Source organism: Globicephala melas, chromosome 8 (assembly GCF_963455315.2).
Source record: "Globicephala melas chromosome 8, mGloMel1.2, whole genome shotgun sequence".
Lineage (NCBI taxonomy): Eukaryota > Metazoa > Chordata > Mammalia > Artiodactyla > Delphinidae > Globicephala > Globicephala melas.
This window is the reverse complement of record NC_083321.1, coordinates 23,098,550-23,122,054: the sequence shown is the minus strand read 5'-3', so window position 1 is coordinate 23,122,054 and position 23,505 is coordinate 23,098,550. Positions and strand designations below refer to the sequence as shown.

Below are 23,505 nucleotides of genomic sequence, written 5' to 3'. Positions count from 1 at the left end.
AGGGTTTCCAGAATCTTCCCGGCGGCAGTGGAGGGGCTTGGGAAAGCCACCTGGAAGGGATGCCCTGAGTCCTGCACAGCATCTGTCCAGGCTCAGCATCATCGAGATCTCCCTTTCTGGCAGATTCAGCAGCAATGAGGTGCACATGTGTGCTCGAAGGGGGAGCATGCATAAATGTAGCATTACTACACTTTGAACAAAGGTTTTATACATCTTGAAGGCTCAGTTTTAAGTGTTCCAGGGAGATTTAAGCACAACTGTGCTTACATGGCAATATGTTTCAAAACAGCCGCCTTTTTTTCAAGCACCTATTTGTTCCAGTACCAGTCAAATGGCAGATGACCTTCATTACAGTCCTGCAAGGTAGGTGCTATTTTCTCCACTTTATAGTAGGGGTAGAAGAGGAATCTGGAGCTCCAAGAAGCGAAGTCACTCATCTGGAAAGTAGCTGGTCCTAGATTCAAGCATCTCTAGCTCCTTCTAGGTGCCAAGTGTCCTGTACTAAGGCTCTGGCCAGGCTGTGAGGACAGCAGGTAGCAGAAGACCGAGATGCATCCTCTCCAGGCACCAGGCTGCTGGGTCCCACCAGATGGCTGTATCTGACCCACAGAGGGTCATCCTTAACACCTAGCAGAGGGCCAGCCACTCCACAAGCATCTGTTAAATCAATGAACGGCACCATGCTTTATTGCGGCTTAAGCTGGGGGTCCAGGTGATATGTCAGGGGACTCCCCTGATTTCTAAAGCTGCCACGAAGAAGGCAGAGGCCAGGCCAGCCCCTGATCTCACCTCCACCCCCCACCCCCCACCAGCTAATACAGGAGTCCCTTCCCTCGTCACTTTAAAGCCAGATGGCTGCAAGTGACCCAGAGCATCTGCAGCCTACCCTTCCATTCTTTTTGCTGCCTTTGTCCCGAGCAAAGATGGCGAAAATGATTCTAAAACTGGTATTCATTGCTAAGCCTTCAGTCAAATTAATATTTGGTAGTCAGGAAGAGGCACTCAGACAAAATGGGAAGGATGTTTCATGAATTTGAAAAAAAGTCATCCATCCCTTTTCCTGCAAGCTTTGAACACTCCCTTTAGTGATCTGTGCCCCCCTCCATATACAAAAAGTAACCAAATGAAAATCATTATAGACATCAATAGAACATGCATCTTCAAATAGTATGTGGGTATTAAAAAGGCATTTTAAAAAAGTCTTTGCCTAAAATGTTCTGGTTTTTTAAAGATGGGAGAGAATAAAGATTCCCTTTTATCATCATGGGCATTTCCTTCACAATTTTCCTCTTCCTCCCCCGAGCTTGTATTCTCATGGGAATGGCTAGAGGAGGTCCCAGGCCCTTGAGACCCTTTTATAACAGTGACCCAGCATTCTCCGGTCCACATGTAAAGGAAGAAGATGTCTTCGTTTAATGGAGCCCTTCCGCCCTCAGCAATTTGCAAGTTTACTGCCCTCCTGTCACCAACTCCTGCCCCTGCCCCGGAACAAATCCCAGCCTTAACCACAGGCGTCTGGAAAGGTAAACTCCCCTGCCTTGTACAAGGTCCCCCAGACGTGATCCTTCCACCCACCTTTCCATGATGCGTGTGGAGGGTGCACTGCCCCCTTGGACCCCTGCTGTCCTCAGGAGCCCAGATGCTCTGTGTGGTGAGCATGGGCCATGGCCTATAGTCGCTCAAAGGCCCCCAGAGACCCAGGAGGAGGTGAGCTCTCACAGGGATGCTGCCACTGTGGCATCCACAGTGATTAACTCTGATCTCAGGAACACTCCACAGTGAACAGCTATGAGCTGTCCTGGAGCATCGAGGGTGACAGAGATCCAGGGACAGCACCCACATCTCCGTGGGCAGGCGTGCTGGTTTTCAAAAGGGACTGGTGCCCGCCCACCCGGTGAAGGACTGAAAGAGAGGTTCTTTCTCTGCGCTGAGACCTCGAGCCAGAACCAGGAATGAGCTCATCTCTCAGGAGACCCCTCTGTCCAAAGTTCAGGATTTTTTTCTCTTAAGCACTGAGAATAGTCTTTTTTATGGTTATCTTTTTTTTTTTTTAATCTTCATTCCCTCTGGTAATTCCCGTATCTTCAATAAAGATTTATTCAATAAAGATGTATATTCACAACCCCGTTCCATGTGAGAGGCTCTGGGGAACTCAGGGGTAGGGGAGCTAAGGAAGTTTGGCTTTCCCACCTCACCCTCCACTGAGACTGCAGACAGAGCTGCACCATCCCAAGGGACAGCAATGGTCCCAGGGACCCCAGAATAACCAGCGGAGGCCCAAGGTGAAGGGAAGAACACAGGTGAAGCGAGCAACACATCTTCTAAAGCTCACACACTGGGAAGGAAGAAGAAAAGCTCAGAACACGCCTAAGGCACAGTCTTTGACTTTAGCTGAAACCTCATTTCCGTCTTTCTCCCAATCTTTGAAACTCACAGAGGGTATTAGGAGATATAACGGTCCAGAAGCCAGTAGCAGAGCAAGGACTAAAGCCCAGGTCTCTCAACTCACTTTGACTGTGGGCCTCAGGCTAATGAGGGGGCTGGCCCAAACGTTCTGGAACATTCTGAGTCCTTGGGGACAACAACGAGGAACCCCTTATTATCCTTAACGTGACCTAGAAGCCGATTTAGCATTCATTTCCAAGGCAATTTCACACGCACTGGCCACTCTCCCTTTTGAAGGGGATGGAACAAAAATATGGTCCAAGTTTGGCCAAGGAATCACAACCCAAACTTGAAGTGCTACCCCGGTGAGTAGCCCAAAGGATATTAAGCCCACAGCAACTCCACACTGAGTTAAGTAAAGCCTGCTCAAATAGATATTTGGGGTCCACTGTTTGCAGAGGAATAAAGAGCAATGCCCCTGCTTCTCCCTCAGGGAGATGACGTGATTTACCTAATCTTAAGAGAGCTAAGTAAAGGTAGAGAGAGTCTTACCCTAAGCAGCAGCAGCTTAGCCTCCTACTCAGCTCCACGGGGCTGTGAAACACGTGAGATGAGAAGAGAGGCCATTTGGAGACTCCTGGAAGGGAAGGAAGGACACCACACTAGCCCTGCAGAGCCTGCCCGTGACTGGACCACCATCTACTCGAGGGGAGACTCCATTTGCATCAGCCTGTAAGTTACTTGCAAATAAAAATTTTCAGCTGCATCTCTTCCTACCACCCTAGGAGGAGCCATTCCATCCACGTTGACCTTCACGTTGACCATCCCATAGCATGTCTGTACTATTCTCTTCTCTTTCCCCTGCTCCCTGAACTGCCATCCTCCGCATGAGGTCCCCCTTTACCCTTAAGGAAGTCGAGGGCTGGCCTTTAACAGACTCAGCCCTCTACAGACATCTCCTAGGACACGTTGGAAACTGAAGCAAGCACTTTGAATGACTTGGTCCCAACACCTTAACTTTGACCTGCCCAGAAAAGAAAGACAAACGGGATGATTCTCCCTGTTTGCTTGTGAGGTAGACGTCACCTCCTTAGAACTGGGGTACAAAATCCAGATGACCAGAGCTGGAGGCAGGGAGGTGGCCAGGGTAGGGGCAGGGCTGGGTCTGGAGACAAGGAGTCTGAGAACGCAAGAAGCAGAGCTCGCACCCGATGCCTGCGTATGGAGGATGCCTTTGCCAGGTGTGCACAACTGGAAATAGCTGGAAATAGTCGTTCCATCATCTATTCCTATTCAGCGTAGAGGGGATACTTAGTTCTTTCCATCTGCAGCAAAAACACAGAGCAAAAAGGAAGAAGCCAACCCCACGTAACGTCAGAAACCACCTTTTCATGGAAATCACTCATCAGAGGAGCGATGACCCCTTAGAGACATAGTGTGAACAATACACGGTTACAGACAGACATCACTAGAACATTCTGCAATTTGTCTAAAATCTCTGAAACAAAGCATGTGATCATTTCAGTATAGACTGATGTGGGATATAAAAGAGGATATGTAAAACAGGAAAAACCAACACAGAAAAAAAGAAAAATGTTTTCTAACCAAGTGCAGGAGAAAGGCATTTCTCAGTCTACACCTGGCCTATGTTTTTGCCAGGAATTAAAGTTAACTACAGAGCCATCCTATATTAGAAATAGAATTAATAATTAATAGACACTGCAGTGAGGTAGATTCAATAAGACACTGAATTCACCCGAATTCATTCACCTGAATCTCCCGCCCCTCCCAGTCACTGCACAATTGATATATACGTGTCAAACTGGTAAGTATGTGTGCCATTTGACCAAGTGATTCCACTTCCAACACTCCACCCCAAGGCATTGATGAGACGGGTTTGCACAGATGTATGTACAGAGATGTTTATAACAGTGGAAAATTAGAAACAAGCTAAATATCTGACAACAGGAGATTGGTTTTAAAAGTTTTGATATCCACAGAGTGAAAACGGCACTCATTAAAGTTTACAGACTTACTTATTAACGGATGTTCATAACACATTGCCAAGGCAAAAAATGAGTTCACAGGACAATCTCTAGGCTCTGCTTCTACTTTTATTAAAAATGTATTGACATGTAAATATGCATAAGTCCAAACTGAAATATACCAATATTAACGGTACTTATCTCTGGTTAGTGAGATAATAGGTATTATGGGTTTTTTAAATCTTGTTTGTGTCTAACCAGTATGGATTTCACATATAACAAATAAATTTGTTGTAGATAAACTCTCCACCCTTCCAGAATAATGTCTTAAGATGGCTTATGCCTGCCACAAATGATACAGAACATGCCTGAAAAGTCCGAGTCCCATGAAAGTTGAACAGAGGTAACATTAAAAAGAAAAGGGAAAAAGGAAAAACCCAGAAGTCTTTCTATTTGATTTCCCTTGAAAATAATCCTATAGTAATATTTTAGTGCCCAGCTGCATATTATATTTTATGTTTTATTTGGGAGATACAAGCATTCTTTTCTACAGCACACAGAGGTCCCTTTTACCCCGTATACCAGCTCACCTGATAAAAGAGTAACATTCTGTCACATGTTTTTGGTCATCTACAAGGCGATTACCAATCAAACACCCATGAGATGCTTTAAGGCGGTTTAACGTGTTGGAAATCTTGAACAACCAGTTGTTGGAGTTGATGAGGGTAACTTGTCAGAGAGGAAATCCCAGACCCTCAGTGTTACAGGAAACAACAGTCATCTAGCCCACCTCTCTTTCCAAGGCTTGGCTACCCTCCATGGTGCCCCTGCCTGATGGTCGTCTGACCTAGGCCTGAAGACACCTTCTGCCCCATCTCCCTGCCCAGCGTCTCCTGAAACAATTCATCTTATCTTTAGACAGTTTCAGAACAAATGAATGAGTGGGGAGAAGGATGCTTCTTGCTTGGGGAGACCTTCCTATTATAGGACTGTGATAAAATTAAAATAATAAATATTTGGTCTTTGTCCCTGGTTTCTGGAAGGCACATAGCTCCCCAAACTGTAGGAGTCTCCAGGGCAATAAGAGCATCTTTTGTAGGCTAATTTGATGAGTGGTGGCTAGGGGCCCCATCCCTTGGTAGCTTCAGGGTGGTGGCTGTCTCCAAAAAGACCGAGGCATTAGAGGGTTGGAACTTTCAGCCCTCTCACCCTCGACACCCTGGGGGAGGGTGGGGGGAGAGGAGCTGGAGATTGAGTTCATAACCAATGGCCGGTGATTTAATCAATCATGAAACATCATGAAACCCCCATGGAGATTCCTAAAGGATGGCTTCTAGAGCTTCCAGGCTGTAAACACATCAAGGTCTGCCCAGAGAGGGCACCAAACTCCCTCCCCCGTACCTTGACCTATGCATCACTTCCATTGGCTGTTCTTGACTTGTATCCTTTATAATAAACTGGAAAACGTAAGTAAAGTGTTTCCCTGCGTGCTGTGAGTCATTCTGGGGCATTATCAAACCTGACGAGGAGGTTGTGGGAACCCCCTGAATTTACAGCCTGTCCATCAGAAGCACAACCTGGGCTTGCGACAGGCATCTACAGTGGGCGGGGGCAGCCTTGTGGGACTGAGCCCTTAACTTGTGGGATCTGACGCTAATTCCAGGTAGACAGTGTCAGAACTGAATTGAATGGTAGGACACCCAGTTGGTATCAGAGTGTGGTGGAAAAGGTACCATTCATTTTGAGTCAGATGTGTTATGAGTAAAAATAGTTCAAGGGTTAAAAGCACAAGAAAAGAAAAACCTTCAAACAGACCTTCACTAGTGCAAATACCACCATAAGATCAAAGAAGTCTAGGACCTACTTTCTAATCTTATCACCTGGGGCTCTCGAGAAAGAATTAGCAAACATAACCGTGGGTATGCACCGAGTGTTAACAACCTAATTTGCAAAGTTAGGAGACTGAGGGATAACCCCACCTAAGTTCAGCAGGCTAAAAGCAACACAGTAAGGCTATTCCAAGATATAGAAAGACAGTCATCATTACAGGGTGTCCTCCGTGTCCCAGGCACTCACATCCTGCCTTAATCCTTTCCAAAACCCTATCGGGTGGGTGATATTGTCCCTATTTAGCAGATAAATAAATCGAGTCTCAGAGAGGCTAACTAACTTCCCTGGAGTCATACCGTTAGTAAGGAAATTTGGCTTGGGTCCGAGTATAAAACACATCCTTTCAACCACTGTACAACACTGGCCCCCAGAAGCTGTGTTATGCAAAATATCTCATTATGAAATAGTCTAGTGCACTGCAAGAGGTCAGATATTCTCACAGTTATCATCTTCTTCATGGTCACCGTCACCACTAATAGCAGTATTTCACACTGGCCTGTTTCTGTGTGGCTTCCCTACAGCACTGGCCATGTCATTTGTTGGGCCCAGTGCAAAAAGACAAACCCAAAGCCTCTGTTATTAAGAATTTCAAGATGGCAACTGCAGAGCATTAAACCAAAGACAGGCCCCTTCTGAGCCCTGTGTGATGGCCCATTGCGTGCCCACGAAGCAAGCCCTGCTTCCCTGTGCTCCTATGTTTATAATCAATAAACTCAGATAATCCAAGGTTCTCTTGAAGGAGGGCTCAGGAATTCTTGCAGCAAAGAACTCATCCAGTGAGCTTTTCGACTGCTTTCATTTATTTATTCAGTAAATACCCTGCGCTTCTATGACATGAGAAACTCAAAGGTTAATGTTAAATGCCCCCTTGACTAGACACGAAAGTTACAGCTGCACAGAAGCCTGATTTTCCTGCGGCTTGAAAACTCGGGAACATCTCCGCCTCGCTGGCTGGCCTGGGCAGCTCAGTCAAAGGTGGAGAGGAGAGTTCTCTTTCAACCAACATATGGACACAGGGCTAAGCCCCTTCCTCCTCTACAGCCTCCTCCTAAGAGAGTGAGCATTTTCACGCCTACTTTAATTCCGTTTCTTGCTTCCAATTGGGTTGGAACACAAGCTGGACTTCTGGGGTGGCTGGTTAGTCATTTGGAAAAGAGGAATATCTGTTTTCATGCTCCCATTCTTGAATTGTTTATTCTGGGGCCTTTCCAACCCTTTCCAAATGTACTTTTCAATCCCTCGTCAATCCCTCGTCTGTTTCCTCCCCTTTAAAGGCCTTTCTCCTGCCCCGGGGTTGCCCCTTCATTTTAAAAAGTCTGCCAATAACCCAGACTAAACCCAGGTTGGACATACCCAAGCTCTGGAACCAGCAAATCTCGTTCGAACCCTGCTGATGACTCTCAGGAAGTATCCAGGAGGACGAGGACAAGAACGTGGACCCAGGACCAGGGTGTAAATGGCGACTGCGGTCAACTCACGCTCCACCTCAGTCCCGTGGACCCAGGTGTAGCCTTGGGCTCAAGAGCTCCGGTCCCCTGGTTGTTTTAACAACTCCAGGTCACTTGGAATGTAAACAGTCAAAGCGGAAGGGCTTCTCTTCTCAAAAACCGAGGCAACAGCTGGTGCTGGCCTGGGGACAGAGGCAGTTGCCTTCTGACTCTTGATTAAGGGCAGCAGGAAAATCAGCCTTGCCCTGCAGCTGGCCACCGGGAGGCTCCACCTTGCCCCTTTCTGGACAAACCCGGTAGGTCTTTTAGATTGCGGAACAATTAATTACCTGGGGATTGTGTGTGGAGATCTGGAGTTTACTTTCCTGGAAACCCACTGAGAGTCTTCGGAGGGAGAGAGAAAGCAAAGAAAGTAAACACACGACCCGTGGGTGCTCCAACTAACAATGACTTCTGTGTCAGAGGAGACTAGAAAACACAGCGACTCTACTTTGATTCTTTCAACTCAAAAACAGCAGTTTGAACGCCCTAGCTCTGACTCTAGGAGGAATCTAGCATTCGCCATAAGGATGAGGAGGGATATTTCAGCTGAAGACTTTCTCATAAGGCTCAGGAAGCGGGTTCCATAAACTGGCCCTTCATCCAATCACAGAATTCTCCCTGAGAGTCGAGAAACAACACGCCGGGCAGAGTTTTTATTTTCTTATCCCACCGGGACACAACAAACACCCCTCAACATGTCCCGGCCCTGGAAAACTCCAGAAAAGAACTCCACTTCAGGAAATATAGAAATATCAAACATTGTTATTTATGTTACCAGAAAACATATATAACCAAAGGCAAGACATATTATTTTTAGACCCATGGCTCTTTTTTTCCCCCGACCACAATAGGAAACCAGAGAAGAAAACTCTATTGGGAATGATTAAATACATTCAGAATCTCTTTAAAAGTTAAAAAGCGTCAAATTTGACAACAGTGCTGTCAGCTTCTGGTAACTTTTTCTAAATCAGTTTCACTAGCAATTGCACTGTCTGTAGAGCCTTGGATTTATTCACTGATGTAATTTAAACACCATCTTTGACTTAAATCCTTCCTTGCATCTGAATATCAAATGCATGCTAACTTCTTGTTTTCCTTCTCAAGGAACAAGGAAAAGGAATAGAAAGACATCCGTCTGAGGGGAAGCAGGCAGTCTTAGGAAAGATTCGGGGGCATGGGGCAGGGGGCGGATGGGCTCAAAAAATCTTATCTGATTCCATTTTATTGCATTTTAAAATAACACCAGCTATGTGAGTTTGTAATCATTCCCAGACAACAGCACTGGAACAGGATTGACTGTGACAAATACATTTTGGCTTCACAAGATGAGCTGCTGCCCAACTAATTATTCTTGTAACCTACTTGAACCCTATCAACACTTTGCAGTGAAAAGGCTGGTTACTGACTGCAAGACAGGGAAGTTCAACTGACCACCAGGGAGGACTTGTCCCAACAAGCAAAAGAACATGTTTTTTTCAACTTTGGTCCTGCTACCCCCTTAAAACCCTCCCTTTCCTGCCCTCTCTATGCCTTTGCATGTCTCTTTCCCAAAGAGATTACAATTCAATTACTACATGCATTGTGATAATGATAATAAATTGGGGCACAAAGAAATGAATGGAGGGACTTCCCTGGTGGCGCAGTGGTTAAGAATCCGCCTGCCAATGCAGGGGACACGGGTTCGATCCCTGGCCCAGGAAGGTCCCACATGCCGCAGAGCAACTAAGCCCGTGCTCCGCGACAAGAGAAGCCACCGCAGTGAGAAGCCTGCGCACCGCGACGAAGAGCAGCTCCTACTGGCCGCTACTAGAGAAAGCCCACGTGCAGCAAGGAAGACCCAACGCAGCCAAAAATAAATAAATTTATTTAAAAAAAAAGAAATGAATGTAGTCCTGATACTCAGAGAGATCTCAGGATGGTGATGGTTCAGACAGACAAGAAAACACTTAGCACCCTCTGTTATAATGAAGTGCTGTAATAAGTGTAATGGGGACAAAGTCCCTGGAAAAGGCTCAGCCCAAATGTCACCTCTCCTGAGAAGCCTTCCCTATGTCCCTAGGCTGAGGTGGGTGAATATTCAATCAATAAACGCTTACTGAGTGCACGGTCGTTAGGATCCTGGGGGAAGCCATGATGAACCAGCCCTCAGAGTGCTTACATTCTGGTGAGGGAGGTAGATACAAATAAGAAGATAAATAAATGAAATATTTTAAAATTGTAACTGATGCCATGAAGAAAGGAAAAAAGGAGGAATGATGTAGTACTAAGAAAGGAGACTTATTTTCAGTGGAATGATGAGAGAAGAGTTCTCCGGGAAATGTCGTTCAAGCTAAGAACTAAAGGATGTTCCAGGATAAGAGGGTGCCAGCCAGCTGAAGAATGGTGGCAGGTGGTGGGTAGGAAGTGGTCCAGACAAAGGGAATGGGCCCTGAGGTGGGCGAGAGCATGGGGTATTTGAAGAACTCAAAGTTAGGAAGCCGTGAAGCTTCCACTGGAGCGATGACGGTTGTCTGGGCTGATGTGATGGCCATGGCAGTGGAGAGAAAAGGCCAGACTTAGGGACGTTTTAGAGGCAGAACTGAGAAAGCTTATAGGTTGGGGCTGACAGAAGAGAAAACAACAGGGGTAACACCTACATTTGTGGCTTTGAATCTCTAGAGAAACTACTCAATACTCTGTAATAACCTATATGGGAAAAGAATCAGAAAAAGAATAGCTATATGTATATGTATAACTAAATCACTTTGCTGTATGCCTGAAACTAACACAACATTGTAAATCAACTGTACTCCAATATAAAATAAAAACTTTTTTAAAATCACGATTTCCATTGCACCACAGTCATTTCAACATGTCTGTGTGTTGCACAAATGAAGATGTCTATTAGGTGGTAGAATACAGGAATCTGGAGCTTGGAGAATAGGTCTGGGATAGAAATATACATTTGAAAGCTATAAGTATACATGTGGTGTGCAAAGGCCCAAGAAGTGATCCAAAGAGAATGCAGAGCCAAGAGAATGGGGACCAAGAATGAGTCCAGGGCTTCCCTGGTGGCGCAGTGGTTGAGAGTCCGCCTGCCGATGCAGGGGACATGGGTTCGTGCCCCGGTCCGGGAAGATCCCACATGCCGCGGAGCGGCTGGGCCTGCGCGTCCGGAGCCTGTGCTCCGCAACGGGAGAGGCCACAACAGTGACAGGCCCGCGTACCGCAAAAACAAAAACAAAAACAAAAAAACCACAAACACATTGATAATCAATGTCCTGGTCTCAAAGCAGACCAGGTCACACCTGCTGTGAGAAAACAAGGGAAACTACCCACAGAGGTATAATCTGCAAGGCCTTGGATTATGTACAGAAGTGTTCTTTCGTCTCTGAACACATCTTAATATTTACCAAGGGAATAGAGCAGAGAACAGTCAACATACAAGCACCTTGGGCCCGAGGTTGACAGAATGCATGACTTGAATCAACAGAACAATGCAGTGGATATTCCAGAAAGGGGTGACCCAGTTCACTGCCCCCCTTTTCCCAAGGTAAGGACTCCATGGAAGACCACACTGGTAGGAATATAGAAACAGCTGCTGTGAACACTGGTTCCCAGGATATTTACCTATGGCTCTTTCTGGCCCCTCCATTCACTCGAGCTGATTCCCCTTTCTTAGGCAGCAGTTTGAGATAACCAGCCTCCCGCTGGACCAGACACCTTTGGAAGGTCTGGAGTGAAGAGAAGGGCTCAGTCATCTGTCTTTCGGGGCTGTGTGGGTCACAGCTAAAACTGAGGCAGGTGATGTCCGTTAATTCTCCCCAGCCTTGCCCACCAGAATCCACCTTCCCTCCCTGCCCCACAACTGCACACTCCTTTTAAGGTACAGTATTTTATTACAGATGATAGCTTTGTGGAGGCCTGGATATTCAGATGGAAAGCAACGGAACCCATTAATTTATACTCTCTCAAACATTTGAATCTGGAGTCGATAGTGGATGGTGTGGTCTGCTCCCCTGGCCTCCTTTCCCCCACTTAAGGACGGAGGGATTTATCCCTCCAACTGCTGGGAGTGTTGATAAGTGACAACGTTTACCAACTATATCCCCCTCTAAGGCCTTGCTGTGTATTCACCCAGGACCAGGCCCACTGCCTGAGCACAGCCCTGATCCAGGGGCTGGTTGATGTAATAGTAGAAGGCCTCTTTTCTCTCAATTCAGGACCGTTCTGCACCAGAACTTCTTGAGGGATGGACTGAGCACTTCGTTGTACTGTTTCAACTTCTCCCTCTGCCCACCCTTGCTCCCTGCTCTCTTCCACGGGGATTTATGCTGCGAGCTCCCCCCCCAATAAATTTCATGCACACAGGTCTCCATCTCAAAGTGTTTCCCAGGAGCGACCAGCAACAATGCCTCAACCCCAATGTATCAATATCCTGAAAAGACTCCAAATTTGAATCTTCTCAGACTAAGAGAGAAACGCCTATAAATGATTAGTTCTTCATTGAAATGTTAACAATTAATCATGATGGAAAAATCAATGATCCCTTCAGCGCTTCTATTCTATGATGGTTTTACTAATGTCTGCTGATTGATGACTTTGAATCCCAGAAAAACACTAGGAGAATAGATTCAGTTTATAATTCCATTACACTCTATTCTCTTCTTAGAAATTAGTCCAATATTTATTTTTGACACTTTTTCTAGACCACATGCTGCATTTCAGTATAAAATGTAATAGCTGAACCCGGAAACCTTTCGCTTGTCTGAGATGAGTGTTGTCAGCTGATACTCTTCCATTTCACCCCTAGACAAGTTGATCTAATTGTGCTTTGTTCAGGTGGACTTCTGTCCACTTCCCTAACGAAGCTGATTATCACATCACAACTGTCCTTTTAAGTAAAGACTGAGATAAAAACAAAAATACAATTTCGTCTGCAGCAGTTCACCTTGTCTGATACGTAATAGACAAGAATGCTTTCCTTCTTCTATCTGTTTTCTTTTACCTTATCTCCCTTCATGCACTGCAACTGCTTCTTCTATTTCAAATTCTCCAAACTAATGTCTACAACCTTGGTCTGACCATCATTCTCTGTTGCTTATACTTAAGTCTCACTTTTTTTAATGGTGGCGTTTTCTTCTGAAGGTCACACCTCCATTCAAAGGCAAGTTAACGTCTTTCCGTAACCATTGCTGTCCTTCTTGTGCATTGCCTCTTAAATTCTTTATTATCTCTTTTTGCAGGAACGCTTGGCTATCTTGCTACCTTGGACCAAAGTGATTGGAGACACCCACCGGGGCAAAACCAAACAAATGAACAAAGGGAGGGCTCGTGAAATTTTAAAGACATATGAATTAATTACAAAATGTGGATAATATGAAACAGTAGAATTAGATGACCAAAAAAAAAAAAAAAACCCCAGACACCCAATAACATCATAAAATCAAAATATCTTGAAGCTTCAGTTTCTCCATGTGTAAAATGAGCATAATATTCCATAAGAGTTAATGGGTTAATTCCATAAGAGTTCATAAGGACTTAATGAAATCATATATGTATAGTCACACAGACTTGGAATAAGTTCAAACAAATGGTCCTATTTATGTTTGTTTATGGTGATATCTATAAACATTGTTGATATATGACAATCATCTCACAAATACTAAATGATATATCTGGTGGAGACACTTTTGAAACAAAAGAGAACGGGATGCTGTAGGAATTGTGATTCCCTAAGAACCAAAGGGAGTCAAACCCCCAGTCTGGACAAAGTACTGACATTTACTGCCACCTACTGGATGATCAGCAAACTGTGCCACTCTTAAAAATACACAGAAATACAGCCTCTGAATGATTTTTCCTCAATCTAAAAGGCTCCCCGGCCATCACTGTTTGCATATGTTGCAAACAACAACAACAACAGCCCTCCTCCTAAAGAGGTAGGACTAGTAGCTGCTTTAGGAAAGTGGGTAAGTTAAGTCACAGCCCTAAACAGCCAGGCTTGAAAATCACATAAGAATAAATTCCAGGGCCTGCTAAATACTCCACTACATTTACCACTAAGAAGTGCATGTCCAAGGCTCAAGATTCCAAAGGGTTGGACCCGTGTGGTCATGCCCTGGGCTGTTTCAAAGCACTGCATCTGGATAAGACAATGCTATTGGTGTCCTGACAACCAATAATTTACAAAGGAACGCTTCATTAAGAACAAAGTTAAAAGGGATAACAAGAAGGTAGTGTTTAAGGGGTTAACAGGAAAAAGTAGGCACAACTGCTAAGCAGTGGCATACCCTGAGAAGATGGAACCCAAGCTCTTACTCTCTCAATGGCTGCCTTAGAAAGGTAAGGGGTCAGGCAGGGAGCATGAGCGACTGGTCTCAGAAAAGACTGCGCCCAACCTGGAAGGCACATGCCCTGTCTCAGGGGACAGCCACGCTTCAGCCCCAGCTGACTCGCCCACCACCTTGCAGGTATAGCCTGTGGTTAGGGCCATGGGTCCCAGAGACAAGCTGCCTGAGTTTAAGGCCCGGCTTTGCCACTCACTAGCTGTGAAACCTCGAGCAAGTTACTTAATCTTTCTGTGTCTCAGTTTTCACACCTATAAAATGGGGATAGTAAGAGTCCCTGTGCATCACATTTTTGTGGGGATTAAATCAATTAATACATGCAAAGTGCTTAAAAAATGGTAGGGCTGTAAGCATTCAATAAATGGTACCAAGACAACAGGGCAGGTCCTTTGTCATCCGATTTCCCAATGTTTAAGAGAAGCCAGAATCAGGATTTTTTTTAGGTGAAATCTTTTTAAATATAAGCAAATAATTCAAATGTTTTCAAATTCCTGTGTGAGGCAAAACATATATGTCTGTGGGCCACATACAGTCCACAGGCTGCCAACACCTCGAGTCTGGTGTTGTGGGAAGAGCAGAGCTTGGGAAGCAGACAGGCCTCACCCCACTTCCAACTTGGCCACCAGCTCGGTGATCCTTCAAGCACAGCGGCTGGGAAGTCAGGATGGCAGGAGCACGTGATGGAGAGTTCTATGCCAGATTACAAAGAGCGAGTGACAGATGGCACGCCTGACCGAATGTAACAGAAGAAAGTCCTCTCGAGGGTTTAAATGAAGCCTCTAATATACAGGGTGTGTAAGTGTAGGCGGAAGTTGTCTCCCCCCTTCCCCCCAGGGACTTGGTTCAAGGTCTTTAACACGGACCACCACCTATCTCAGAGAGACCCAGATTGACATATCCAACTGCCAAAACAGAGTTCATTCCATTTTTAAAGGACAGTCCTTGCTCAATGAGTCCATAACCCAAAGCAGCCGCGAAGATGGCCAAGAACACCAGACGGCCGTTCAGCAGACAGCCGCGAGAAATTAAACAGATACACGAATGAAAGATAAGCAAATAAACATCAACACTGTTGGAAAACAACCACTGAAATTAAAAACAAAAAACCGAGCACTAAGAGAATGAGGTGTTCTTTTTTAAAGTTTAAGGATCTCCCCTTGTCTTTACTCTCCTTTAATATGGCTGGCCCATTGTCTTTCTGCCACCATCTGATGCCAACCAGACAGATTTATAAGGAGATGCTAGTCCTTCTCTATTCTACTGACAAATATGCAGCCCATCTGCCTCCAATCAACCACAGAGCACGTGGAGATGGAGCAATGAGATATTTTTAAACACTCCTTTAATTAATTCATTCCAAGGACTTGGCCCTTGGTGAGGGGAGGGGGGAGGGGCGGGCAGAGGGAGGAGACAGCAAGCTCAGGATCTGGTAAATAAAGAGATTTGCCGTAATCTGGATACTAAAACCCTTGCTATGAAACATTCTGCTGGCCCCCAACAAGCTGTTAAGGGCATGGGAGAGAAGACAGCAAGCAAGGCGGTGTGTGGCACTTGTTAGCTTTTTCAGACTTCCAGGACACGTTGTGAAAATGCAAACAAAACTGAAATTTCATCTTGAGAATGACTCTTTTGCCTACTGTTGCTAGAAGATTTTAAATGATGGGTGTCTGATTCGGTGAAAATAAGTATAGCAGGTGACCGAAACGAGTAGATGCCGTTCGTTCCAAGAGGCAAGGCAGTCCCAAGGGGGAAAGAATCAGTATGGAAAACAATTGAGTTTGCCTTTGAAAGGGGGAAAACCAGACATCTGGGCATTGTGTGACACAGCCATGGAAGAGGATGGGGAGATGAGATTTCCATTGAAATCAACCTGTGTTGAGCTTCAAACTGTCAGTTTTGCAATCCTGGATCTGTATGATTTATGGCACAATGACCCAGAGATCTCACACTTTGCTGTTAAACAATGCTCGTTTCTGCAGCCAAAGCACCACCATCTCTTAAAGACGTTTCCCTGTCCGACAATTCCCTGAAATCTGAAGCCTGAGGAGACAGCCCCTCATGTGTTGCATTAAAGAAGAAAAGAAGTGGCCATTGAAACTTATGGGCAGAACTGCCTTTTGGTTTTTTTTTTCTGATGCCTTTTGGTTTTTAACATCTCGGCTCTTGCACGTCACAAGCTTCATTTGGATTTAGCAATTATTTCGTGAGAATTAAGCTTTCAGTCACTCACAAGAGGCCATGTTAGTAAACATGACATGGCTTTCTCATTTGAGTTTCACTCATCTTTATTTTACCCAAGGAGGCTGATTTTTATATTCTTGAAAATGAAAACTGCAGTGAAGCCTGAGGCACGCAACGTGCAACCAACCTCCTCTGGACCCCAAACCCCATGCCCTCCATTGCCTTCCCGATAAGTCTATTCCGTGGGATCTTCCTCCTGCTGACCTCAACCTCATTCCCAAGGGGGGGGGGGCGGGAGAAAGCAATCGTTATGTTTTGCTTTTGTTTGCTTGAAATAATACATCCAGTGGTCTCTCTTGTGGGGTTTTTCTGCCGTCAGCAGTTTTCTGTTTCGCTGGCTTTCTAAGTCAAATTGAAACCCAAGCCCTCACACTTGGCTTTCGCTCTGACCCCTTGGCTCCTGGGAGCTTATCAGAAGATAGATCGCCTTGGACCTGTGACACACATGGTGACCTAGCTGTCTCCCACCCCCAGAACGTAGCTCTAAAATGCCTGCCTCTACAGCATCTGAATGCTCCAACATAATTCAGTCTATAATGGACACTAGCCCGTCTGCCACCAACTACTGATAACCTCTTTCCAATTTGGATCAGGGGCCAAAACCATAATTCTAGCTGTGTCTGAGGACTCAGAAAAACAGAATGCTCAACTATCAAATTAGACGTTGCTTTGCAGGAAAATACCTCTCAGGGCCTGGGAACTACCAAAGGGTCCACTGTTGAGTTTTCTAGAAGCTGGATGCTAATAATCCCAGTTCCAAGTCATCAGAAACCTCAAATAACCAGACCGTGTTTGAGCATGCTTTGCAAAGGCAATGACCAAGTGCACAGGCTGAAAATAAGAATATTCCACAAGGCAATCTGCACAGTGTATGCCGAAGTTTTGAGAGAAGGCTGGTAATCTCCTGCTCCAGACACGCCTAGCACACTCTTCCAGGATAATTGACATTTCCAGACGATAACTCCAAAGTTTGGCCAAGTCCTGGAATCTTTTGGGAAAGATGACATTACATTCTATATCAGTTTATTCTTAAAGTCTATCCTCATTGGACCGCCTACTTCACAGTTACTGGAAGAATCAAATGTGATGATGTACACAAATGAGCTTTGAAAGTGAAGTGCTAAACAAACATAAGATGTCACTATTGCTTCTAATAATTCTTTCAAAATTGGTAATCAGCATATGCCGTTGACTGTAACTACATCACCAAATAAATGGTGACCGGAATGGTCAGTTTGCCACACTCTTCCATTCCCCAAACATTCTGGATCAAACAGAGTTGAACTGAAAATACATACGTTGGGGCTTCCCCTGGTGGCGCAGTGGTTGAGAGTCCGCCTGCCGATGCAGGGGACATGGGTTCGTGCCCTGGTCCGGGAAGATCCCACATGCCGTGGAGCGGCTGGGCCCGTGAGCCATGGCCGCTGAGCCTGCGTGTCCGGAGCCTGTGCTCCACAGCGGGAGAGGCCACAGTGGTGAGAGGCCCACGTACCACAAAAAAAAAAAAAAAAAAAAAATTTGGAAAATACATACACTGAAAGCATAAGACTCTATTGTTATTTTTGCTTCCTTCTCAGCAATGCATGTCTCAAGGAAACAGTTTCAACGTTGTTAGAAGACACAGGCTAACAAAGGCAACCAGCTTGAGGATTCTTAGTGAACGTCCCTCTGTCAGGCACATTAACCAAAGATATCAGAAGAGGCGAGAGAATCTCACTAAACCACGTGAACAATTTACTAATCAAACTCTTGTGTCTTTGTAGCCCCCTAGAGTGCCTAGCATGTGAGGTCTACCCAACAAGTACTGAGTAAATGCACCTGGAAGAAAAGATGGAAGAAAGGAAGAGAAGAAAAAAGGAAAGACCAGGGCTTCTGAGAATGTCACCTGCTCATCAGTAACTGCTCTGAAGTGACAATGTGTCATGCTCTTTCTGTATTTGTTTCCCAGCCTTTCAAATGTTCTCAATTCTTTCCTCTCCTAAATGCAAATTCCTTTGACCAATCTTTTCCTGACTATGCAGAGTGTATAATACGACATTAATTAATTGAATGTGAATCACTTCTGCTCTATATTTAAATCAAATATAGAGTCATCATGGGCAGGTCTCATTTAGGACACAGGTGAGATAAACACACTTAATTTGGGGATTTTTGTTGTTGTCTTAACCTCTCCCTTTACTATCTGGCCATCGAAATAAGGATGCAGGATTTGAAAGACTGCCATCATCAATCTCTTTCACAGATGTTTTCAACCTAGCCTTTACAAGCAGGGACACATCTAGAAGGGACCTTAAGGCAGCCAGAAATGCCTTTATATCTTTTCTAATATGAAAGACTATTTAATTAAACAGGCAAAGACACGGGGGTTGAGACATATGAGCTCTGAATATTTAATTCTAGAGATCTGTGTTAGCACAATGTACCGCCCTCCTTGTACACAAGCATCTTCCTGGGGCATCTCTTTGGAGAACTAATAATCAAAAAGGTCCACACTGCTGAAACATTAGGACAAAAAGAGGAGAAATCTCATGCAACCACAAGGTGCTAGCCCCTCTTTGGAAGGACTCCAGGGGCCAGAAAAGGGATGAGTTCCTTCTCTTGGACACAGGGAGACAGTTTTAGAAATATTTGCCCTTCGCTCGAGGTTGAAGTCTAGAGATCTAACTCTGGAGCCGCTCTACACTCCTACTTAGAGACCTATTCCCCCAAAACAAGCCTGCAGAGTTGGTAAAGTTTATTAGGCAGAAGCCCTGGGAAGCTCCAGCACCAGGGACCTTCCACCTGTGCTCAGAGGAGCCTCTGATATTTGCTTTCCACTTAACATGGATCCAATGGTCTCTTGCAAGTATCTAGTGCACTTTTGTGAATTAACCAAAGGGCTGAGCTCCCCAACCAGTCTTTCATTCCTACTCAGACTCTACCGAGCCGGGAAAGTTTCCTGGGAGATACTGGTCCAGGGACGTTGTTCTGGACACTTCCTTTGAGGTACGAGTGTTCAAGGGATTCTTGCAGCCCCATCTCCCTCTTGCTAAAGACACTCCCTTTATTTATCACTGGGATCATTCTCCATCCAACTGCAGCCTCGGGAGGCAGGAGACAACTCCAAGACAGCGGGCAGAATGGGGGGGGGGAGGTCAACGCTCCGCTGGAGTTTGGGGACTCCTGTCCCTGCCCAAAGCCACTGATGTTCCTGCCTCTTCCCGGGAAGCACCCAAATCTTTTCCACTTTTCCTTAACACGGGCCAGGGAGATTCCGCCATCCAGGGACAAGAAGAGATCGGAGCAGGCCGGGTATCTACTCCGCGACTCTGCAAATCTGACATTCAAGACGGCGCGCGCTGGTCTTCGCCCCGCCCCGGCCCGGGTCCCAGCTCATTCATTCCCGGCCGGTCCCCACCATACAACCGGCGCCGCGCTCCAAGTGCTGCTTCCCTCAGCAATGTCTGCCGCTCTTACTGTGCCCAATCCCTTATTGTTTTCAAATCTCAAAAGTAACCTCAACAGGATTTTTCGTCACTCTTTTTCACACCTCCACCGAACCTTTTTAATTAAAATAAAGCAATCCTCCGTCTCTCGCATCTTCAAAGGGTTAAGCAGCCAGCTTCTCGAAAGAAAATCAATTCTCCCCACCACCACCATCCCACCGTCCCACCCCCAGCCAGGCCATCGCTCTGCCACCGTCTCCGAGGCCCGGCGCCGGCGTCTCTCTGTTCCCATCCCGGATAGGCGGACACCACACCGCGCGCGCCCCCCGCTTCGCTGCGGGTACAGAGAAAAAGCCCCTCACCCTTCTGTCGATGCCATGGCCTGGGGAACGCCCCCTCCTCTTCGGCACAATCCGGCAGCGGCGGGCGAGAAGTGAGCGGGTGCCGGGGTGAGCGCGCGAGTGTGGCCGAGCGCGGTATTTAAGGGGGAGCCTCTCCCCGCCCTTCCACCCCCCTCCTGGGTAAGCCCTTTAGCGCCTCAGCGGGCGCAAGAGGCTCCAGCCGGAGCTAAGCCGCGTCTCCGCTCGGCACCGCGCTCCCTCCGCCAGCCTCGCTGGGGCTTGGCTGGGCGCTCGGGGGGCGTTGCGGGGACCTCGGAGGGTGGCTTCCTCGAGAGAGCGCCGTCCCCCGGGCTGCGGGAGTGCGCGCAGGGACGACGTGCCGCCGCTGCCACCTGTATTTGCTGTGGGGCTCGCCGCGGGGCGAGTGGCGGAGCGCGGGCTCGGAGGACGGTGGCAGGGGAGGGCGGCGAGTGCGTGTGCCGTGGGTGTGCAGGGGAGTGTGTGCGTGCGTGCGCGGGTGTGTGGGTGTGTGTGCGCGCCGGGGGAGACGGTGGAGGCCGCTGCGCCCTGGCTCCGCGCCGGTCGGGGAGGGATTGCAAGGTTTAGCCCCGCCGGAGCGGGGGATTTGCAGGCGATCCCTCTCTATTTTCGTCGAGAGCTGACATCACCAGCGCCGCCGCCTCAGGAGACTCCTTTAACTGCCGCCCCCTCGCCCCCCGTCTCCAGACGCCGTCCCTCCTCTGCCATCCCTACCCCCAGCCTCTCGCCATAAATTAGCCAAATAAGCAAAGAAGCCCCGCTGGTCTCCCGGGAAGGCCTGGGCCGTCCGTGGCAGGAGCCCAGGATCTAAGGAGTCTCTATTGTTTCCCCTCAAGCCCGCGTGGCCCGGGGTCACCCCGCGCTGGGCGAAGCACAAGCCACGTCGCGGAGACCTGGGATGCCCCTCCATCCCCGCCTCCCTGGAGCAGCCCGCAGCACCCCGCCTCACTCCTTGGCACAGTCGCTCCGGCTCACTTCACTCCCAAGCTCATCCTCACAGACGGCACGCCCACCCCACCCCCCCACGTCCTGGGTACCAGGCCCCGCGGAACCCAAGCGGCCAAAACACGAGTGGCGCGGCCGAAATACAGCCCAGTTGCGCGCCCTCCCCCGCTATGGCCCGAGTAAATCTCCGGCCTTCAATTATGCATCGGGATTAATATTAATGCAAATCCCTGGGGCGGCGGGCGGGTGCTGGGGAGGATGTAGTTTTTTGGGGTTTTTTTTTTAAGCCAAGGGAGGTCGGCCTCCGGGGCGCTGTAGGGGAAGGCGCGATGAGACGGCGAGGCAAGTGGTGGGGACGCGTTTTCACCCACTCTGCTCCGCTTGCCTTAGGCTTCTGTGCCCCGGGGGCGGTGCGCAGAGACAGATGGGCTCTGTCAAGAGAGGGTCCGAGCCTCCACGCCGGCTTTGCATAATAAAGACAAAATCCGTGCAGATTTTATTATCTCTAGGAAGAGGCAGACACCTACAGACACCCACCCCGGGAGGGCAGGCCTCAATTTCCTCTTCTGGGAAATGGGGCCAAAATAACCCCCTTTGCAGGGCCGCGGTGAGAATTAAACAGGCTCTCTTGAGAGAGATATTTGCAAAGTGTCAACGCGCCCGAGAGATATCTGCGGTGCAAGCCTGCCCCTTGGAATTTTCCAGGCTCCTCCGGGAGGGGGTTTGGGACGCCCGTAGTGTCCTCAGTCGCCGCCTGTCTAGTCTTATTCCCCGGGAGAGGAGCTCTCCAGCCCCGTGGCTGTGCTGACCCCTTTCCGAAGATCGAATGAAGCGGGCCACGTGGAAACTCGCGGAGTTCATCCCGGGGACCATGCCAGGGGAGCTGGAGACTCAGCGGGGACGCTTCGTGGTTAAATGCCTGACGCTGGTATCTGAGAGCTTGAGTTCACCTTCCAGTGGAATAATCTGTGAGGAAAGTCCTCAACTGCTCTTCATCCCGTCTGCAAAACGGGAGTACCATTCCCAAACTCGCATAGCTAAGAAATCGAAATGAAATGTAAAAGATACGCAAAGCTCTTAACTAGAGTCTGGCGCCCAGTAAACCCTCAAAAATTGTTCAGTTTAATCTGAGGTTCCTTGGAGGATAGTTTCTTGAGCACAATATCCAAGGGTGAATAGGCAGATTAGAGAAATAACAAGAAAAAGAGAAAAGAACTAAATAGAAGGTTTTAAAACGTTTCTGCTCACCTCCTCCTTTCACCTCCCTTCCCAAAATCTGAATCCAAACATCTTCCTCCATCTCTCCCCTTCCCTCCTTCTCTCTCTCTCTTTCCTGTGTGCCCCATTAGATTAACCAGACCTATATCGTATCTATCCTAGGACCCTTCATATCACCTCTAATTGTGCATTTTCTTTTTTAAAGTTTAGTTGTGGTTTATAATAATTTGTAGAGGAAAAACTACCTTCCTGAACCTTCGTGTGATGCTTGGTGCTGCCTTCTCTCTAGTCCTGTCAAGAGTGGGTGTGTGACTTTGTATGTGAAGTTGTCAAGTGCAGAATATGTACAGTCTCATTTTCTCTTTATAATTTAGGGATTTTGCGGCCCTTTCTGCCGAGGTGGCAGCTGGAAAACAAAGCCATGGGCATCTCTCTAGACGTTAATGATCCCAGCAGCACTACCTCAACCCCCTTTACAATGAGCACAAAGGAAGACCTCCATCAGAATTCCTCGGTGTCTGCACACAGGTGGGGAGGGCCGAGCCGCACCATTCCTTAGCCCTCACTGCCAAGGGCAACACACCTGATGGTACAGAAACAGAGTTAAGTAAAAGACCAGAGAAAAGGAAATGGAGCTGATTTCACTTTTTAAACCATCCAATTGAAAAACGGTCTTAATTATATTTTCAGTGTTCAGGACCTGGGAGAATTCAGTGAACCAACAAGCATGGCCAGATTAGACAGAAGTGGCTCCACTTTGCCACCTTTCCTGCAAACGACTATGTTTGGGAACCTTGACGCCCATCTTATACTTGAGAGACATTTTCATTCAGCTGCCCTTGGAGATGAGGCCTATTAAATCGTGTGGAATTTGCCACAGCTAATTCTGGATAATAATCATTAACTAGAAGGAACTGATTCTTTCTCCTTGCTCCAGAGGGCCCTGCCAACATTCCCACTAATTCTTCATTTTTTAAGCAAATTGGAGGAGTGCTTTTCAATATGGACTGCCCATTAAAATGTACTGAGGGAGCTTTTTAGAAACAATAATGCTAGGGCCACCTTCCAGAGATTTGGAGAAGGGCCCTGACTCAGGGTTTTTTTTTTAACTTCCTCAGGTGAAACCTCCCCTACTATGCAGCCAGCATCGGGAACCACTGGACTAGAGATGATTCAAAAAGATGGAAAGGGGTCCAGAAACATGGCCCTGGGGAGTA

General features: G+C 47.1%; 1 protein-coding gene across 2 annotated transcripts in view; it reads right to left on the bottom strand.

Moving 5' to 3' along the window:
• The window catches only part of SLC1A2 (solute carrier family 1 member 2), a 149,871-nt gene extending 129,142 nt beyond the window's left edge, over positions 1-20,729 (bottom strand). Inside the window, exon 1 of one of the 2 annotated variants that reach the window (XM_030864709.2) lies at positions 20,108-20,729. In XM_030864709.2, the coding sequence (XP_030720569.1) occupies positions 20,108-20,124 (17 nt within the window). In that variant the 5' untranslated portion in view covers positions 20,125-20,729. Of the gene's footprint in view, positions 1-17,618; positions 17,746-20,107 lie in introns of those variants that run through there. The other variant, XM_060303361.1, reaches the window with a different exon arrangement.
• Between the last annotated feature and the right edge of the window lie 2,776 nt (positions 20,730-23,505).